Source organism: Myxine glutinosa, chromosome 6, assembly GCF_964187855.1.
Source record: "Myxine glutinosa chromosome 6, kmMyxGlut1.1, whole genome shotgun sequence".
NCBI classification, from domain to species: domain Eukaryota; kingdom Metazoa; phylum Chordata; class Myxini; order Myxiniformes; family Myxinidae; genus Myxine; species Myxine glutinosa.
The window spans coordinates 21,853,627-21,875,752 of record NC_136266.1 but is presented as its reverse complement, the minus strand read 5'-3'; the positions used below and the strand labels follow the sequence as shown (position 1 = coordinate 21,875,752).

The following is a 22,126-nucleotide window of genomic DNA, read 5'->3' as shown; positions in this document are numbered from 1 at the left end:
TGTATCTGGGGTGAATTAGCAGGGGTAGAAAATATCAAGGTTTTGGATGGGGGAAGATAAGAGATGACGGTGAACAGCTGTTTTAAAGACCTGGAGGGAGGAGTGGGATTGAAGGGAGTTTGTTCCAGAGGCGGGAGAAAAGGGGAATGAAAGAGTGAAGGTGAGCAGAGAGCCTATATTTTCGCAGTTTAACCATAAGAGGGTTGCAGGCGGATCTTGTGCGACCTGTAGGAATATTTGGGGGACAGAGCCCAGACAGAGCTGGGGGAGCAAGGCTGGAGAGGAGTCAGTAGCAGACAGAAAGACCACCAACCTGCCTGCGGTGAGTGAGTGAAAGGCTCTCGGAGTTAGCTTCATCGCAGGAGATTCCAATGATTTGGAAAACTTTGGTTTCAACAGCGTGAAGTCGAGCTCGGTGTGAGGCAGGAGCACCGGCCCAGAGGGGGGAACAGAATTCCATTGAGCTGCGGATGAAAGCCTTGTATGTGGTGAGGAGCTCAGGTGTGCCAAGGAAGGACTTCGCATGCCCAGTCGGCGACTGGCTTTGGAGGCCAGCTTGGAAAAAATGCCTTTATTATGAGAATATGAAGAAGAGCAATTAATGAGTAGGTCAAATGTCAAAGGGTAAAGTCACAGGAAGTAGAAATATCCCTTATTATGCACTGGAGTTTTTTTTTAAATTGCTTCGGTTTTTCTTTATTTTGTCCACTTGCATTTTAAGATGCTTTCTAGCTTACCATTCGAACTTTTGTCATCAAATTTTCAACAAATCTTTATTATTAGAATGTATAAAACAATAAACCACCGTTTAGAGGCCATTTTTCCCCGCAAAGCGGGGGTTGGCCTTTTCGGGGACCGTGGTTGTTGTTGTTTGTTGGTCCCCTTTTTGAAGCGATGTTTTACGGCTGGATGCCCTTCCTGACGCCAACCCTTTTTGTCGCCTTTTTACGACAAGCAGGGAATTACCAGTGAACTGGTACTCAATTTGCCGACCTCGGAAGGATGACAGGCTGAGTCAACCCCCCTGGCGTTAATTCAGCGATCGACCGGGATTCGAACCCAGGATCCTTGGATCCTAAGCTGGCACCCTAGCCGCTAGCCCAACACCAGGGCTAATGTAGAAAACAATAATGAATATATTTTGCATTTTTTTTTAGTTGTTGTTTTCCTGAAGTTTAGTTTGAGTACAAAGCGGATGTGGACAAGCCTTGCAATTTGGGATGCTTTCTAGTTACTTTTCTTTATGAAGTGAGGGACTCTATTACGAACGAAGAAGTGTATAATCTTAATTTCAATTCAATGGATTACATCCAAAGTTGGCCTTTGTTGGCTGCTATTCTCAGCAGAAATAAACAGTTCGACGATTGTCCTTAGCACGAAATCCAAACAACTTTTGATACCGGTACATGATTTTTCGTTAGTTACCACGATGTGGCTTCCCGAATTACACTTATGGATTAACGAGACAATAACCCACATTCCCAAAAACACAATTACATTGAGCTGTAGCACAGCTGAATTCGTTATCGGTTCGTTTGTTTGAGAAGCACATTTTGATCTTGTAATAACATCCTGAAATCAGGTTTGAGTGCATGCATATTTGCAATCAAAAATCCGCAGCTTTCATTACTCCCTTATAAACATCAACTATCTAATACCATTCCCAACTGTTTTAAAAATTGCTTATTAACGTCGCATATGAAAATGAAGGACAAAAAAATACATTACAAAATGAGTAAGAGAGCGAGCAGGTAATGAGGGTTAAAACGATAAACAGTACAGGCCGAGTGATATGCCACCTGCTGGCAAAGCAATAACAGTGTGATAGGATACCCCACAAGAACCCCCGCAAAGCTGCGGAATTACAAAGTTGAATGCACCGGTGGAGGAATGAAAGGAAAGATAAAGCAGCAACGCATGAGGATGTACTAGATCTTACATCGTTCCCCATTTATGATTGTCGTAATCACATCTCCCATAAAGATATGGCAAGCAAAGCAATAAGGCCTGCTTCCGTGCCTGGAAAAAACAAGGCTACTTCAACCATTCATGCCGAGCTTAAGTGTCCTTTGCCATGGTAGAGACACTTGACAGACATTTACTTGCGCACCAATTGCAGTGGGAGAAACATGTATTCTGAGAAATAATTCTCGGGCTGCGCAGAACTGACCAATGAGCTCCTTGTTACGTGTGTCCAACGCCATGTTGCGCAGTGCAGTGGCGACGGCACACACGACCCTCTCGTTGTCCACCCGGAGCAGCTCTACCAGAATGGGAAGGCCCTTCTCCTTGCGCACGGCTGCCCTCACATAACTGGCCCACTGAGTGCACAAAGGGACAACCAGAAGCAAATTACTGACAGAATTTCAGTGGTTGGGAACACAATTTTACATATTTGCTTTGTTCAGAATTTTTCATTGATCAAGACTTCACTATGAAATATTGTGATGAAATAAACCACTGACTTCACAAGGGTATTCAAAGGAATCACAATGAGTTAGGATTCATTGAAGTTAGGGACAGAAATACTGAGAATAATTAACAATGTGAAAGGGAATTTTAATAGTAGAATCAAGTTTTAAGATGCAAATCTACCAATGATGCTTCTTGCTCATTCCTCAACCAGATGCTGATATTAAAGAACTATGAAGCATCCTCAGCACCTCCGTCAGATATTTGACGGATGCTGGATATGTACAAGCAAAACAACATCTTACTATAATTCTGATTAGAACGATTTTGATGAGAATTACGAACCTGCAGCGAATACGGAAGTGGACAGATGACGGCAATGCGTGGGTTTGATAATATCCCAATACAACCGTCATTCAATCGTAATGTTAAATCGTTAAACGTTAATCGTGTTAATCGTTTTGTTAAAGTATCAATTGATGATTGGAATTGAGTGAATACAATTACGATTTTGAATTCGTAATTGTGTTCACCCAACCATACGGAACTTCACATCAGGATTTAAATATTTGTTTATGTCACGAATGTTGTTGAAAGTTTCTTGTTTATATTAATGTTATTTAATTTGTGATTGGAGTTATGCTGTTTGGAATGAAAAAGGAGATATCGAGTTCAAGTGAATGACGAAATGCCATGATGGTTTCTACTTTCTAAACGTGAATTCGCGGATCGCCATATGCAGATTCGCCATTTTCTGGGTATGGAACAAACGTACCTGTTTGTTTGCGAACGGGTACGTTTTTCATGGAAGTCCTTCATGAACTTGCTGTCCATGTCTGACGTGCGACTGAAGGTGCTACAGGAATGTGGAATTTATTGGTTTCATGCTTTAGCGTTCGCCGTTTCTGCATTGTCTGTTCGCTTCTGGTCTCCCACCCGTGCGCAGCACGGGTACCTCACTAGTTTATAAAATCTCAAGTTTCACGCACAATACAATAAAGGTGATATTGAGGCTTACATCATGAGAAAGAGTATATGGTCTCAGCAATATGGTGCTCTCTATTTCATCTGGTGTTCTTGGCATAAAAGCAGCGGGGAGCAGATGAGACATGCCCGAGGGGAGGAAGAAATGCAAAGCTCCCAGCAGGATGTGATAGTTGCGAAAGATACAATGGCTTTTGCAAGAGGCCCTGAAACAATGCTCAGTCTGAAGACCTCCCCAACCAGGTGAAATTATTTGCTCACTGAGACATGTGCTCCTGAATCAACAAAATCAACATTTTAAACAATTTGACACACCGTGGAAAGGACAGCATGTGTGAAAGAGTCTCTCAGCTGATGCCAAACACAAAGCTGTGTGCAGATACATCCTTTCCAGGTATTCCAAGTGGATTTTGATTGCATAAATGAAACATTCCCACGATGAACGGTGTCTTATGAAGTGACAGACAATGTATTTGCCTTCCATACCATGATGGATAAGGTAGCATGGTTGCACTGCTACTGCAGTATTCTTTGAACATAGTGCAACTCACTAACCCAATCAGTGCACTATGCAAACACCCAATCAAACGTGGCCAAAACAAAAATGATGCATGGATCAGTACTTAAGTGATTATAAATAATTTTGATGAGTGATATTATGACTGGCAGGGTAGCCATGGGGAAGGCACCCTCACCTCTGAGCTGTCGAGCCAGGGTTTGAATATCGGCCTTGCCATAAACAGTCATCCTGGTGTTTCGCAGGCAGGGCGATACATCAATCAATGTCTGTGTCATCCCGAGGTTGGAAGTTAAACTGGACGTCTCATCTGCCAGCATCCATTGGTGTACGTTAAATATTCCACGGTGTCCTTCGCGAAGAGTCGGTGAGTTATCACTGGCACAATGAACAAATAATTCCTGCTCTAACCTACTTCGTCAAACGTCAGGCCAATCCAGCCGGTTAGTGAAAGACAAAGAAAATACTTTCTCCAGCCTACCTCATGCAATAAGACAATGGTAAGGCCAATAAGATAATGATAAGGTCATGAAAATAAGATAATGTTTAAGGTCTGACAGGTTGCTTCTGACAGCAGTTTAAGGTCTGACAGGTTGCCTCTCCATACAGGTTGCTTCTGACAAACCAGATGTGATCTGCTTAACAGAAACTTTCCTCCTTCATGATGTCTCTGATGCCTTGGTATCTCTCCCAGGTTACTCCCTCCTCCGGTATGATAGACCTGAGCCTCGTTCTGGAGGTGGGGTTGCTATCTTTATAAAAAACTCTCTTCCTCACTCGCCCTCCACTGCCCTCTCTCCACCTCACCCCCAGGAACACCTTTGGCTACGGCTTCCCCTTCGCTCCCACCTTTTGTTCATATGTGTGTTGTACCGTCCACCAAACAGCGATGACTCCATCTACATCTCACTGTCTGATAATATGGACCAACTTCTATCTACCCATCCCAACTCTCTCTTCCTCATATGTGGTGATTTCAATTGTCACCATGCCAGTTGGCTGGGTGTGGGTACCTCTCTCACCAGCCATGGCTCTTCAGCAAAGGACTTCTGCGACTCACTGGGACTGACACAATCTGTCAATTTCCCGACCCGGATCTCAGTCAACGGAGCATCTTCTCTTCTGGATTTGGTTATGACAAACTTCCCTGAAAATGTCTGCTGCTCTTCTTCTGCTCCAATCGGCTCATCTGATCATGTGCTTGTCAAAGTGGACATCTCTCTGACCATTCTCAGAGAGCCTCCTCAGCGTCGACGAGTCTGGCATTTCACTCAGGCCAACTGGCACGGTCTTCAAGCAGCCATCAATCATCTGGACTGGTCTCCCATCTCTACCGCCTCTGACATCAACTCATCCTGGGAATTCTTTCAAAGTAAATTGCTCTCTCTCATGCACAGATTTATACCATCTCGTCTTCAGTTGTCATACCCTTCCTCCCATCCATGGTACACGGATTCTTGTGGTGAGGCTGTTGCCCTGAAACAACTTGCTTTCGTCTCCTGGAAAGCAAATCCAACGGAAGGAAATCTCATTTCCTTTCACAAAGCCCGAAACAAGTGTGTGTCCACCCTCAGGAGAGCCAGGAAACAATATCTCACCATTCTCAAGACCGAACTCTCTTATCTGTCTCCCTCTTCCAAATCCTGGTGGCGTCTGGTCAAATCTGTTTCTGGTGTTTGTTCCCCCTCCATCCCCTCCCTCACCTCAAACGGCTTAACGGCTGACTCCGCACGTGAAAAAGCTGAATGCCTCAACTCTGTGTTTGCCTCTAAATCTTGTGTCCCAAACCCATCCCTCTCTGTACCCACCGTACCCAGTCGTACCCAGCTGCTCCTGGACTCTGTGTCCTTTCCTCCTGACAAGGTGGAAAAGTTTCTGTCAACCCTCGACTCTGATTCTGCAACTGGTCCTGACGGCATCAGCCCACGGGTCCTAAAATCATGTTCTTCTGCTCTTTCACTCCCTCTTTCTGTTCTCTTCACCCTCTCTTTTGCTCAAGGTCATCTGCCATCTGCTTGGAAATCAGACAACATCACCGGTTTGCACAAAAAAGGTGCAAAAACAGATAACAGCAACTACAGACCAATCAGCCTTCTCCCAATTATCAGCAAAGTCATGGAATCCATCATTGCTTCAGATATTAAATCTTTCCTCTTCTCCAATGGCTTGATCTCTGATCATCAATTTGGTTTCAGACCTGGTCACTCTACTCTGGACATGCTGCTTCTGCTTTCTCAACAATGGATGGAGGTCCTCAACGCCAAACAGGAAATTAGAGCTGTCTCCCTTGACATTTCACGTGCCTTCGATACGGTCTGGCACCCTGCTCTGCTCACCAAACTCTCCTCCTTTGGTATCCATGGAAATCTCCACGCATGGCTGGCGGACTTCCTCTCTGGTCGTAGTCAACGTGTGGTCCTGAATGGGTTTCTCTCATCTCCTCTTCCTGTTCAGGCTGGAGTTCCCCAAGGTAGTGTTCTGGGCCCTGTGCTTTTTCTGGTCTTCATCAATGATCTCTCTGACTCTCTTGAAAATCCTCTCTATCTCTTTGCTGACGACTCTACTCTCTGTCGCTCCATTCCTCATCCCTCAGATCGGCAGTCTGCAGCCTCCTCACTCTCTGCAGACCTGGACAAAATCACAGACTGGTCAAACAAGTGGAACATGTCTTTCAATCCTGACAAATCTCACACTCTTACAATGTCTCTCCGAAAGGACCGACTGGACAACCCTCCCATCTACTTTCTCAACAATCCTCTCCAAGAAGTTCTGTCGCTCAAGCTTTTGGGTCTCACTATCTGCCATGATCTTTCTTGGGAAAACCACATTTCCAAGCTGGCCTCCAAAGCCAGTCGCCGACTGGGCATCCTCCGTCGTGCGAAGTCCTTCCTTGGCACACCTGAGCTCCTCACCACATACAAGGCTTTCATCCGCAGCTCAATGGAATACTGTTCCCCCCTCTGGGCTGGTGCTCCTGCCTCACACCTTGCTCGGCTTCACGCTGTTGAGGCCAAAGCTTTCAGAATCATTGGAATCTCCTGCGATGTAGTCAACACCGAGGGCCTTTCACTCACTCACCGCAGGCAGGTTGGTGGTCTTTCTGTCTTCTACCGACTCCTCTCCGGCCTTGCTCCCCCAGCTCTCTCTGTGCTCTGTCCCCCCAATATTCCTTCAGGTCGCACAAGATCTGCCTGCAACCCTCTTATGGTTAAACTGCCAAAGTCTAGGCTCTCTGCTCACCTTCACTCTTTCATTCCCCTTTTCTCCCGCCTCTGGAACAAACTCCCCCACTCCCTTCAATCCCACTCCTCCCTCCAGGTCTTTAAAACAGCTGTTCACCACCATCTCTTATCTTCCCCCATCGAAAACCTTGATCTTTTCTACCCCCGGTAATTCACCCCAGAGTCCTTGCAGTGTTCATATGTTTTATTCCTCTCCCACCTCCCCCCAAGTCCTCCCGATGTCCCTGCTCTCAAATGTTGTGTTTGTGTCCTTCCCCCCTCTTCCCCCTCTCTTTTGTGTCCTTCCCCCTCTCTCCCCATCTTGTCTGCCGCTCCCCTTGTTTTTTGTGTTTTGTGTGTCGGTTTGTCTTTTTGTGTGATTAATGTTAGCTATTTCACGAGCCTCGATGTTGTATACAAAAAAAAAGAAAAAAAAAAGGTACGATTATGGCTGTAAAACAAATAATTAAAATATTATTGCCACCTGTTTTATTTGGCCAGATTCACTGAACATGAAAAATTATTGCTGAAGACAATTGCTGTTTTCCATGATAATTCATCAGCTTAAAAACACTAAATTGGCAACAACTGTAACATAAGGAAACCGCTAATTAATTAAAATGTGAATTGACCAGGAATTGCATCATAAAAAGCTTTTATTATCCGACTTGGGATTTCATCTGCACAGAACATTGAGCAGAAAGCCGAGCTGGCAGGAAGGAAGGATATGCTATCTCATGCGAATAATTTCTTCACCTATATTTACACACACAAGCGTAAAATTAACTGCCTTTTCACAATTAAGAGTCTGCAACAAGAGTTTTAGTCGAATTTGTCCTGTTGCTGCCTAAAAATTTTCACTCAGGCCAATTGGCATGGACTTCAAGCAGCCATCAATCATCTGGACTGGTCTGCCATCTCTACTGCCTCTGACATAAACTCTTCCTGGGAATTCTTCCAAAGTAAATTGCTCTCTCTCATTCACAGATTCATCCCATCTTGTCTTCAGTTGTCATACCCTTCCTCCCGTCCATGGTACAATGAATCTTGTGGTGAGGCAGTTGCCATGAAACAACTTGCCTTTGCCTCTTAGAAGGCTAACCCAACTGAAGGCAATCTCAGTTCTTTTCACAAAGCTCGGAACAAGTATGTGTGTCTACCCTCAGGAGAGCCAGGAAACACGATCTCTCCACTCTCAATACTGAACTCTGAAAACCTGTCACCCTCCTCCTGATGGCGTATGGTCAAATCTTTTTCTGGTGTTTGTTCCCCTTCCATCCCCTCCCTTACCTCAAACGGCTACACAGTTGACACTGCACGTGAAAAAGCTGAATGCGTCAACTCTGTGTTTGCCTCAAAATCTTGTGTCCCAACCCCATCTCTCTCTCTACCCACCTTACCCAGTCGAACCCAGCTGCTCCTGGACTCTGTGTCCTTCTCTCTTGAGAAGGTGGAGAAGTTTCTGTCAAACGTCGACTCTGATTCTGCAACTGGACCAGACGGCATTAGCCCACAGGTCCTAAAATCCAGCTCTGCCGCTCTATCTCACCCTCTCTGTTCTGTTCACCCGCTCTTTTGGTCAAGGTCATCTGCCACCTGTTTGGAAATCAGCCAACATTACAGTTTTCCACAAAAAAAGATGCAAAAACAGATCCTTGCAACTACAGACCAATCAGCTGTTCCCAATCATCAGCAAGGTCATGGAATCAATCATCGCTTCTGACATCAAATCCTTCCTCTTCTCCAATGGCTTGATCTCCGATCATCAATTTGGATTCGGACCAGGCCATTCTCCTCGAGACATGCTGCTTCTGCTGTCTCAATAATGGATGGAGGTCCTCAATGCCAGACAGAAAATCAGAGCTGTCTTCCTTGACATATCACGTGCCTTCGATTCGGTCTGGCACCCCGCTCTGCTCACAAAACTCTCTTCTTGTGGTATCCATGGAAACCTCCATGCATGGCTTGCGGACTTCCTCACCGGTCGCAGTCAACGTGTGGCCCTGTATGGAATTCTCTAATCTCCCCTTCCTGTTCAGGCTGGAGTTCCTCAAGGCAGTATTCTGGGCCCTGTGCTTTTTCTGGTCTTCATTAATGATCCGACCAACTCTCTGGAAAATCCTCTCTATCTCTTTTCTGATGACTCCACTCTCTGCCGCTCCATATCTCAACCCTCAGATCAGCAGGCAGCAGCCTCTCCACTCTCTGCAGACCTGGACAAAATCACAAACTGGTCAAACAAGTGGAACATGTCTTTCAATCCTGACAAATCTCACACTCTCACTTTGTCTCTCTGAAAAGACCGTCTGGACAACCCTCCCAGCTACTTTATGACCAGCTGTTCACCACCACCTCTTGTCTTCCCCCATCCAAAACCTTGATATTTTCTTCAACCGTTAAAACACCTCAAATCTACCTCTTTCAATCCCCAACTTCTTTCCTGAAATTCCTAGTAGTGTTCATTTGCTTTACACCGTGTAACCCTCCCTCCTCCCCAGCCACCCCCCTTCCACAGATCTACCGACGTCTCTGTTCTCTGCTGTTGTGCTTATGTGCTTCCCTCTCTCTCCCCCTCTTGCCTCCCGCTCCCTTCATTGTATGTTTTATGTGTCTGTGCATGTTTTCATGTTCAATGTGTTAGCTCTTACACGAGCCTGGATTCTGTAAAAAAACAAAAAACAAAAAACAAAAACTTATCCTTGCTCAATTTTCAGGGTCTAACCCACTGGATTCTTTAATGTAAACTAACTCCCAAGGGCACACTGACGTTGACCCAATGTTGGCAAAGGATGGAATGTGGTCGGTTGGAACACTGAGCCAATGTTGTGGTGCATTATCTGGGATGTGTTTGTTAGCCCGTCGCCTGTGCAGCAGGACACGGGATTTTGCAATCATTTCTGTGTGAGTGTGTGTGTCCGGATTATGATAATAAAAATTAATAATTTGTCAAAAGGACAAAGGTCAGCATCACATAAAATCATCAATTTCAATCCAATTGACCTGAAATTTAAACTTACCATAAGGGGTTTGTCATCAAATTTCACCAAAGTTTTATTATGATAATATAGAGAAGACAAATTAATAATTCGGTCAAAAGGTCAAACGGTGTATGTTAAAGATCAGCCTCAGTCAGAGCATATCCAGAGAACAGGGAAATGACACCCAGAGAGTGATAATTCCTCAGTCTCATATACGCTCGTTCACCATGTTACCTCAATTAACATAGGAGTCAGCTTGTTGGACACAGCTACAGCAACTCCCATGGAATGGTAACCATCAGAATGACCAGACCAGTCATAGGTGTAACCATCCACCATGATCTCACCACTATCCGGTCTCCAAAACTCAGAAAGTGCTGCAATACTGATGTTTAGACGCTGGAGCTCAGATGACAGCAGAGACAGGTGATCATCCTCTCTTCGAGTGAGGAAATTCCAGGCACCCACCAAAAGGGAGCGCATCAGGTTAGCCTGAGGAGACCGTCGTCTGGTGGACGAAACCTCAGCAGTACCCCGACACAAACCACCACAACCCGACCCAAATGGTTTTCCCCAATGGTTTCCCCCAATCATCAAAGAATGGAGGTCCTGAAGACTTTACCCCAGTCCTGTCATTTGATGAGCTGTCCTGTGAAGGGCAGCTGCACAGGAGGTATTCCCATGGAGCAGGTTCTTCTTAGTTTGATGTATGCTGCAAAATTAAGTGTTTTACTGTGGTCGGAGTGTAAATCCTGTCACCAGGCTCCTATCAATGGCTAAACCAATTGCAGGAGGATGTCAGCAGACCCAGTTTGGCAACCAGATATGAATGGCTGTTGGCTCACAGGAGCTCCTCCACATTTTGACAGGTTTTGTTCTTAATCCTGCTGGTTGTCCATATTCATACACGTTCCTCACCAGGAAACCTGGTGGGAGAGTCGGTTTAGTCGCCGATACCAGACCAAGAAATAGGTTAGTACAGGTTTACATGGTACCTGTAGAAAGTCACCGATCTCGCCTGACCTGACAATAGGATAGACATTAAACGGGTGTCCCGTCTGTTGGCATTAGTTAGTGGATGTTAAAGATCCCATGGTGTCCTTCATGAAGAGTAGGCAATCTATAGCCAGCACCCAAGCCAAATTCCAAATTCCTGCATTGACTATTACTGGAATGACAATGGCAAACCACTCAGTGTAACTCTTGCTAAAAAAAACTGCTTTGGCAGCATTGCTGCACTGCAACAGAGTATGGTACATCAGAATCAGAATATAGAGAGAGATAGAGAAAGAAAAAGATAAATATGAAAAATCACTCATAGAGCGACACTTGGAAAAAGAGAACAAAGTAGAATGGCACTCGGTAGAGCATCCTTTTGACCTCAAAAATAGTTGGTGGTTGAACCGAGTGACGTGATATGCAAATCGCCTTTAAATTTTAAGTTAATTGGATGAAAATTGACAATTTTAGAAATTTGGCCTATGTTGACCTTTTGGCCTATGTTGATCTCAAAAATAGTTGGTGGCTGAATTCAGTAGGCTGATATGTTAATCCGATTCAAATTTCAAGTCAATCGGATGAATATTGAGGATTTTAGAAATTTGAAAAAAGTGGTTGCCCTTTGGTCTATGTTGACCTTGTGACTTATGTTGACCTCAAACATAGTTGTTGGTTGAATTTAGTTTACTGATATGTAAATCCCATGCAATTTGCAAGTGAATTGGATGAATATTGAGGATTTTAGAAATTTGAAAAAAGTGGTTGACCTTTGGCCTATGTTGACCTTTTGACCTCAAAAATAAATTGGATTGTGTCAGACTACCAACTCCAACATTTGGTGAAGTTTCGTGAAGATCGGTTTAAAATTGTGACCTGTGGAGGTAGATGGAGAGGTATATATATATATTGTTGCGGTTTTGAGTCTGTCAAGTGAGTTTAATAAAGGTTAAAGTTTGTCCCCCATAGCTAGTCACACAAGCAACATATAGCCTCGCGATAGTATAGTTATGTCTTAGTATTTGTAAGCTTAGTCCTTTTCCTTTGTTAGTTCTGCGTTGAGTAGGAGCCAGGAGAATAGGCCCTACTTGCCACCGATTGTCCAGTAACACGAGGCAGGCCTAGAAAGCTCGGGGCGGAGTCGAGGGTGGAGCGGCAGAAGCGATGACGGTAAGCACGAGCCGCCAATCAAAGCTCGGAGGTGGCGACGGCGGCGTGGCGTCAGAGAGCGTGGTGAGAAGGTTCGGGTGAGCTCCAGAAGGTTCGGGGGGCGTAGCTATAAAACCGGCTGCGCGAAAGCCCTCAAGAGGACTTGCACGCCAGGACTGCTGCCTGATAGGACTAGCGCGGGAACACCTAATGAGAAGGACTTGCTGTGAGAGAGAAAGAGAAAGGACTAGCGCGGGAACACTTAATGAGAAGGACTTGCACGCCAGGACTCGCAGAGGAGAGAGAAAGAGAGGACTTGTTTGAGAGAACTTGCGGTAAGAGGGCTTACAGCGAAGGACTTGCGGCAAAAGGATTGGCGAAAGAACTTGATAAGCGGTGAAAGCTGATGAACTTGACGAACTTGCACGAGAACGCGCGCTAACCAGCTCGGAGTACATAGAAGAAGAGGAGTTGGCCGCTACATATACGCGGGCGCAGCCAGACGTGCTTAGAACGAATACAGCGCATTTCAGACGCGCGAGTGAGCAAGGCTGAGTAACCGCCAGCCGCGCTAAAGTCCGCCCTCTCCCATTCCGGCCATCATCCGTTTGTTCGAGAGACGCGTTACGAGTCCCTGCCTTCGCCTGCCACCATCTTCACGGGACATGCCGGGGACCATGGAGGGCCGGACGGGGACCATCTCTGGACGCATTGGGGAACACCTGCCCATCTGCAATTCCCTGTGTGAGTGTGAGATGGGCCCGTTGTCTCAGGGATAAGTTAAGACTGCTTAAGGATTGCTCTGTGTCTCTTCGTCCTCGAACTGTATATACGTGTGGGAAATAATTAAACTGTTTGTTCTTCCTTTCTTCCTGATTCGACCGTTTCTGTGGTTTCTCCATTTGACTAAACGTGGCACGAAAAAGATCGCTCAAATCGGGTTCCACTAAGTAAGACTGCGCGGACCACGTGTACGCAATCCGCTCAGCGTACTCAAACCACATGTGGTTCGTGCGAGGCTTGTTTTCTCGCTCCCAGGGCAGCGCGGGGAATTAGGTACGAGCGAGAAGTAGTCCCGAAACCCTACTCCGTGCGCGTGTCCGGGAGGGATGTAATGTCTCGGTTCCGCCAGGCCCAGCAAAGACAAGGGGATTAATCCCCCCTTGGTAAGGGGAAGAAGGCCGGCGTAGAGAACCGTAACAATATATATATATATATATATATATATATATATATATATAAATATATATATATATTAAAAAAAAAAAAAAAAAAAAAAAAATGTACACTGAGTTAGAGAGATATAGATTCCTGTATAGACCCCAAGCCTATGACATGATTGACTTGCTGTAAGCGCAGTTTTCTTCCAAGTGAAAAAACAAGTACAAAAAGTTTTAATTAAAACAAAAGCCGCGTCGATGTTACACAATGCCTAGATGCAGCTGTGCCTATAACGTCGATGTTATAGGCACAGGACATTCCTATTGATTCGATTACTTGATGTTATTTTTGTGCAAAGTGAAAATATATCTTGGCAATTTCCCGTGTGTGGCGACGAATTTTTAATATATCTTGGCATTTTCCCGTCTGTTATTTCAGGCGGTGTATGACTGACCATGCCGCGATTTAAAAAAAATATATCTCGGCAATTTCCCGTGTGTGGCGACAAGTGAACGAAGCTATGCTCCTCTCTCCACATTATTGTGACGACGTATAAATTAAATATTTCATCGTGACGATTGTCATCAAATGGACGAATTTTTAATACTAGGGCATTGCCCGTACTATATCTATATCTAAAATTATATCCCCCCCCTCTATTTACATGAAATGGTTTGGTCCAAAGCGAACGGCTTGCGAGTACGGTGACAATCCCCCCCCTCTATTTACATGCAATGGTTTGGTCCAAAGCGAACGGCTTCCGGAGTTTGGTAAAGAAATCGCCATCGCGTGCACAAACGCGCAGGAAAGCGAATGAATCGCAAATTCGGTTTTATTAGTTTTAAAACATAGTTTAACGCCAACATAGTTTGCAAACGTGAAATAAATGAATACGCTCTCAAATGTGCCATCCGAGGCAGAGTGTGTCCTCCACGTTCGGCACACGCGATCGTTCGCTGCTCTCTGATTGGTTGAATCGTTTTTTGGACATAGCTCGGTAAGTAATTGTCCGATTAATATGAAACCTTGAAAAGGCACATCCTCGGGTCCCCAGCAATATACCTGGCAAGTTAAAAGTATATCGGACCCGTGGTTGTCGAGAAACAGCGGTCACAGACAAACAGACGTACAAACGTACAGACGTACAAACAGAGATTACTGGAATTATAGATAGATATCTCGGCATTTTCCCGTCTGTTATTTCGGGCGGTGTATGACTGACCATGCCGCGATTTAAACAAAATATATATATATCTCGGCATTTTCCCGTCTCTTATTTCGGGCGGTGTATGACTGACCATGCCGCGATTTAAAAAAAATAAATCTCAATGGACTTGAAGTTACAGGCCTTTGAGAATTCATTTAGTTCTATAAAGGGCAACTTTCATCGGATTTTCTTCCCGTTTTTTTTCAACCGAGTCTAAAACTATGTTAGCGATTGTGAAAAATGAAATGATATATCGAATTTGATTTGAAATAAAACTGTGTGAGAGAGGAAGACACCACGGGCCTACAAAACAGGCCTCAAAGCTATGCGAGTTAATAAAATGGTGGATATTTGTTTATATGAAGGCTCTCCCAGAATGGGTGGAGCTATGGTTCCCAGAATGGGTGGAGCTTTGAGGTTTTGTCTTCTCTGCAAGAACAAGAAGAAGAAGAACAAGAAGAAGAAGAACAACAACAACAGCAGAGGGCACTCTATGACCAGCGTCTGCGACACGGCTAACAAATGAAATGACAGGCATTACATGTTTCCTATTGGTAGAACTCTTGCAATGTTTTATCGCATTCTTGTTAATCTTCTTGTTAAACTTCACCCTCTCACCTCTGCTGTAAAACTCGATGCATGCAGATATTCTCATTTCTATGTGCACGTGTGGCGACACATGAAGCAAATACCAGCCTGCATTGTCATTAAAAAACACATAAAAAACACACCTTCCAGGAGCCAGCGGCCAGGTTCTGCAGGGCCCCAGCGGCTCCCTCGAGAGTGTCAGGGTTGGAGCACTCGGCAAGCAAAGCCAAGTATGGTTTGGCCACTGATGGGTGCCAAAGCCGTTCAACACCTTGTGGAGTGTCGAGTGGTTCAGGAAGAGGGCCCATGCCATCCCACTGCCACGACAGTCGAAAAAAAAAAAATCACCAAAATAACGAATAAGAAAGTCAAGTTTGAGACAAATTGGGAATATGCAGTTATTTATTCCCAGAGAAGTAATTAATGTTGTTTATAACTGGAGATTGCAGATATCCTTATTTTCAACTTCAACTCTGACAAACCAACAGGATTATAAATAAGCCGATTGCGGGGAGCGAAGCCGCTAGATGAATGGAAAATTCCATTTACTGCCCAGTTTGTCCACAGAGGTTTGGTACCCGGCAGGATGATTACCGAGCAATGAGGGCATTCCATTCACTGCCAACCTGGTACACAGAAACCGGACAACCACCAGGTGTGGTTACCCAGCAATGGAGGAATTACATTGGTGGTACAACTTACAACAAACCTTGACAAATGATAAAACTCGTTTATATTGGCTCAAAAGTTATCTTGAATGTAAAAATACCTTTTGTAAAAGTAAGATGTCAGTCTTACTTACTTACCTCACCAGTAAGAATGACTTATTGGTGAGGAGGAAATGATTGACACAAAGCCTTGCTGTTGTTAAAAAACAACACATTCTACTCTACTGCTCAGCAAGATTAGGTAAAAGCTTCCGCTCGTGTCTTCTTTCATCGTCTGTCCATTGTTGTTTTTTTGTTACAGTATCTAAGGCTCATACTGCAGCTGCCACACACACACACACACACACACACACACACCAATGAGACAGGAAACAGGAGTGTTGGACGAGACAAACAGCCACTGAGCTTGGGGGAAGTGCTGTCACTTGACAGGGCATTCTGGGTACCAGCTATGTCAGAACAATGGCAACACCTTTCTCAGCACACTCAGCGCAGCATTTCCTAAGGATGAATCTTCTCCTCCCCAGGGATGACAACCTTTGGGGATTGTCCGTGCTCTTATCCTTTTAAATGGTGAACGTCAAGCAAGGAAGCAGCACATATGTCTTTCGTATGACATGACCGGGTTTGAACAACCGGCCTCCCAGACTCAGAGTGCACGCTCCAACCATTACACCACTGAGTTTGGTTTGGGCGTGAGTAGAGCTTTGCCCATCTCTGGTGTCAATTTCAGTTATTACCCTGCGCTCTCGAAGCGAAAAGTGGGGTTAAGTAATCGGTTTCATACGTGTGCCGTATGTGTGCCGTGTGCGTGCGTGTGCCGTGACTGCATTAAAAAAATTAATTTTCTTGGCAACCATTGGTCCGATTGAGATGAAATTTTACCATAGGAGCGCCTCTGCCTGTAGATGTTTTTGCTGATAAGTATGACGTCATAGGTCATGTGGTACGGACACCATCTTTGAAAAACGTTACACCTCTCTATCTCCCAAACTGCTCAATGGAAAAAATTGAAACATAGCTCATTGTCAAGTACACCCCATGGGGAATAAGATATGTTAATGATGATGGCATGGGTGCCTCCATTATGACGTCATAATTCAACAAGTACACGCCAGATCTGAACAGTATGAAATTATTTTTTTTCCTCTGTAACTGTTAGTCCGATGAATACGAAATTTTCAGAATATGAGCGGCTCCTCCTGTAGAATTGTTCTAATGATAATTATAACGTCATTGGTCACGTGGTACAGGCACCATCTTGGAAAAATCGAAAAACGTTGCACCTCTATATCTCCGAAACCATTCCATGGAAAAATTGAAGTATGGCTCAATGTCAGGCACTCCCCTTTGGCAATAAGATATGTTAATGATGATGCCATTAGTACTGTAATAATGACGTCATAATTTGTCAAATATAACGCTTGATTCGATGAGTATGAATTTTTTTCTGTGCAATTCTTGGACCGATTGACAAGAAATTTTCACCAAAGGAGTGCCTCCTCCTGTAGAATACTTTAATGATAATTACGACGTCATAGATCAGTGGTAAAGACGCCATCTTGCAAAAACCGAAAAATTTTGCCCCTCTATATCTCCAACCCTGCTCCATGGGAAAAATTGACACATGGCTCATTGTCAAGTACTCCCCATGGGTAATAAGATATGTTAATGATGATGTCATCGGTGCTTTCATTATGACATCATAGTTTGACAAGTACAACGCTTGATTTGATAAGTAATGAAAACATTTTTTTCTTACCAACTGTTGGTCCGATGGACACTAAATCTTCAACATAGGAGCGCCTCCTCCTGTATAATTTTTTTAATGACAATGATGACATCATAGGCACCAAAGGTGCAATGTCCTCCAAAGGCTTCTCACAACTTGTGAAAGTGTCCACCACAGACTCAGGTTCTCTACTGGATCACATCTACTATAATAGCAATACAACTGCCACTTTTTTGGATTTAGTAGATACGTACTACTCAGATCATGTTGCAACCTATGTTTCCCTACCTATATAGTCTGCATCACAGTCAAGACAAACAACTGAAGGATACATTTCTTGTCACAGCCGAAATAAAGGTTGATAAAAATGACATTTTTTTATTTATTTATATACTGAATCGAGGCTCGTGAAAGAGCTGACAACCGCGAGGGAAAGACAGTACAGGGGGACCGCGAGGGAAAGACAGCACAGGGGGACCACGAGGGAAAGACAGCACAGGGGGGCCACGAGGGAAAGACAGCACAGGGGGACCGCGAGGGAAAGACAGCACAGGGGGACCACGAGGGAAAGACAGCACAGAGGGACCGTGAGGGAAAGACAGCACAGAGGGTCTGGCAGCCATATTGGATCTAAGAAAAAATCTTTGAAAATATTCTCCTCTTAAACTGCTTAACCGATCAATGTAAATCTTTAACTAATTGATCAACTACCCATGGGAAATATAGTTTGATAAAAGTGACATAATCAGTCACTGGTCTGGCAGCCATATTGGATCTTGCACCAAGTCCTTCTCAAGACTGCGCAGGGTAAGTATTCCATGAATACCATCTAGTTTATTTCTTGTTTACAGCTAATTGCACTTTTAATCATCTTTTAAAGATCAATCTAAACTTAGCAAACATGGATGAATGGGAAGTAAAACCGCATTACCTTTTTACGTTTATTTTTTCCTCAGTAATATGATGGGTGTCTAACATGAACAAAATTTGACTCACTGCCTCCTGACAACTCCATTCTGAGAAACTCCTGAGAAACCTACGAATCCAATAACCACAGGCGCTGCAACAAATTCATAAAGGAATCTTAAAAAAGGACAAAATAAAAATAAAAACCTTGAAGAATCCAACTCAGAAGGGGAAAATTGTTGTGAAGATATTTTAAAAAGCAAGAATTGTTTGAAAAACAAGTACAACAGTTGAGTACAAGTTAGAAACTAAGATACATCAATAATAAGCAAAAGTATTTTCATCAACTATTTTGAAAATGAAACCTCCAGATTAGCCAGATAGGTTTTTGTTAGTCATGACCACAAGTAAAAATAGGGGCAATGCCACCGGGCTCACCTGGTAAAACCAGGGTTCCACTCGTAGGTGTGGATGCCCCACGGAACATGCAGCGGATAAGAAAGTAAATACCTATTTTGGAGGAGGCAACCCCCCCCCCCCCCCTCCCCCCGAGACTTCCATAGACCCCGATTTTTAAAAATGCAATGAACAAACTTTGGTGCATCATGGGTGATGAAGGTTGTGGTCAAGTTTCATTGAAATTGTGTGTAGTTTCGGAGAAGAAAGCAAATACCTAGTAAAGTCCCGGTAAGATAACAAGACCAAAAGTCTAACAGCGGCGTAGCCGGGCTTGTAAAATATTATAAACCACAAACACATATGATTAGCTTTTTAAAACAGTCGCTAATGCAGCTTATAACATAAAACAAAGAAATTTGGAGGAATCTCGACATCTGAGGTTTTACTTACAGAACTGTGCGAAGATCTACTGTAATCTATATACCCCGCAAGGGTTGGAGGTGTGCTCATTTACCAAGAAGCTAACTAGCGCTTGCCAAGCCAGCCGTTCCTTAACGGTTTTAAATAGAGTGCTTGCTCGAATGCTTAAACCACTTGGCGATCTCTCCACAAGAAACTTGGTAAATGAACACACACCCAATGTTCTTGAGACCCGATCATAGATCGAGTGTAATCTATGTACCCCAAAGAGGAATGACATTTCCTGCAGCTCTCGAAGTGAGCGAGTGTTTACACCGTAATGACATCATATACGCAATGACGTCGCATGACGGCGGCACACACAACTTCCGCTACCTTAATATACATAAGATATATATTTAACCTCCAGTAACGTTGCAGTCGCTACAAAGGGATTAGTGTTATGATTAGATTTACTATAATAATAACGTTACGTTATTATTACAAAACTTTTATTATTTTAAAAAAGCCGAGGTGAATTCCTTACTTCCACGGTTACACCGCTTCAATCAATTAACTTTCCATTCACGACATTGGGATTAAAGTGATGGTTATATTTACTATAATATTATTATTATTATGAAAACGATACTACTGAAACGATACACTACTGTACGTATTAAGAAACATGGACTAAATTTGTCCAAGTGGAAGGTGAGTCATAATGCCTAAGGCCTATACGTACCGCATTGTTGCAAGAGCCGTATAGCCGATGCTTTCGATATTTGATGGTCATTTTAGCAATCAGTTTGTTTGTGTTTCACACTGAATGAAAAACGTAAAGGTAGATCATGGCGATTGTGATATATGACAGGTTTGATGATATGTTCGGCTTGATCGAAATATAAATCAACATGGCGGTGTGTGGAGAGTCAGCCGCTGCACCGCCATAATGACATCAGATGTACTCACATCACCCTGTCATGTGACCAGATTCTCACCTCTGATTGGTATACGTTTGAGGGGACATACATACAGACGGACAAACACTGTTCTAGATGGCTCTGCCCGATGGGCTACGCCGTAAAAATGGGAGAAGAATATATGTTTTAGACATTTTGAACACAGCCCAATGTTGTAGACTGCAATCTGCAAAATAGAATAAATAAATAAATGAGTAGAAATGTTTCTTGTATTGATAGTATTTGCACGTGACATTTAAGGATCACAACCATGCTCGCTTAGCAAACAGCAATAAAAGTTGACTATTCTGTCACTATCGGTTTGCCCGACCATCCGTTGTAATCCTTCATGTGCTCATAAATCCTTAAATGTCAAACAGAATCAACGTCCACAACTTGTTTGAGATATCCTGCTATATATCGTTTTTGGCCATATCTCCCAATGGTGAAAAATTACTTTAAAAATTCTACTGGCTGGATCCGGATCCGGCTCTTCACCAAAATTGAATCGATTCTTCCTTGTCACACACACAACTGGTCCAAGTTTCGTCGAAATCCATCAATAACTTTTTGAGATATCCTGCTATACACTACTCACAAAAAGTTAGGGATATTGGCAGGTTCTTCGGTGTGGTTGATTTTGTGTATTAATTATGTTGAAAAAAGTTGTTGGTCCTAATTCTATAGTTATTAATGTGTGAAAAAACACAGCATTCTTGATTTCAATACCATAACCCTAACCCCCATAAAAAAATTAACTCACTCCCACAATATCCCTAACTTATTTGAGTAGTGTATATCGTTTTTGGCCCTATGTCCCAATGGTGAAGAATCACTTAAAAAATTAAATAATTCCCATATCCGAATCCATATTCAGATATTCACCAAAATCGAATCGAATCGTCCTTGTCAGACACCCAACCTGTCCACCGAGTTTCATCCAAATCCGTCCACAACTTTTTGAGATATCCTGCTTTGTATCGTTTTTGGCCATATCTCGCAATGGTGAAGAATCACTTAAAACATTCTAGTAGCCGGATCCGAATCCGGATCTTCACCAAAATCTAATCATTTCGTCCTTGTCACGTACGCTACATCTCTGCCAAATGTCGTCTGAATCTGTCCACAACTTTTTGAGATATCTTGTCCACAGACAGACAGACAAACAGACAAACAGACAGGGGTGAAAACATAACCTCCATCCACCTTCAGTGGTGGAGATTTAAAAAAACATGGAGAGACGATAGGTCAAATCGGACAGACCACATTCTAATTTCCCCTGTTTCTGTCCTTGTCAGAGGGATGTGGAGCAATAAGTGTTATTTTAATGAACTCACAAGCAATAATAAAATATATGCTTTTGGGGAGTTTTCATCAGTGTCCCGAACTCTAAACCTTGACAATTACATCTGGGACAGACTTCAAAATAAATTGTGCTAAGTATCTTGTCAGAGGTTAAGTACATGGGATAACTGAGAAATCCATAATGTTTTAATTTGTGTCTTTTCAAACAATTTAAAAAATTGTGTTTTTTAAATGTTGAAATATCAAGTGCTTTAGACAGACGTTATGTCAGCAGTAAAATCGAAATCACAACAGTTAATTGTTTCAAATACTGATGGGTGCAAGTGTTAGTGGTCATGAAACGAAAGAGGAAGCTGTGGGTGGCCACCTTGCAAGGAGCAATAACACCTCAGGACTCTGGCTGAATACCTTCAATGTCGTTTCACAACTGCAAGGTGACGTCAATGACTTGCTTCCTTCAAAAAGGCTCTGTGCTGAGCGGCTCAGGCTGCTTGCTATGAAAATGTTCCCTCCTCCTCCCAACCTCTCGAACAAGGTCGGAG

At 43.6% G+C, this 22,126-nt stretch overlaps 1 protein-coding gene across 7 annotated transcripts in view; it reads right to left on the bottom strand.

Moving 5' to 3' along the window:
* The window catches only part of LOC137429642 (catenin delta-2), a 580,920-nt gene that overhangs the window by 40,799 nt on the left and 517,995 nt on the right, over window positions 1-22,126 (bottom strand). For all 7 annotated transcript variants that reach the window (XM_068119734.2, XM_068119735.2, XM_068119736.2 and 4 more), the window contains 2 exons: window positions 15,357-15,530; window positions 2,171-2,321 (listed from right to left, as the gene is read on the bottom strand). In XM_068119734.2, coding sequence (XP_067975835.2) covers window positions 2,171-2,321; window positions 15,357-15,530 — 325 coding nt within the window. The remainder of the gene's footprint in view (window positions 1-2,170; window positions 2,322-15,356; window positions 15,531-22,126) is intronic.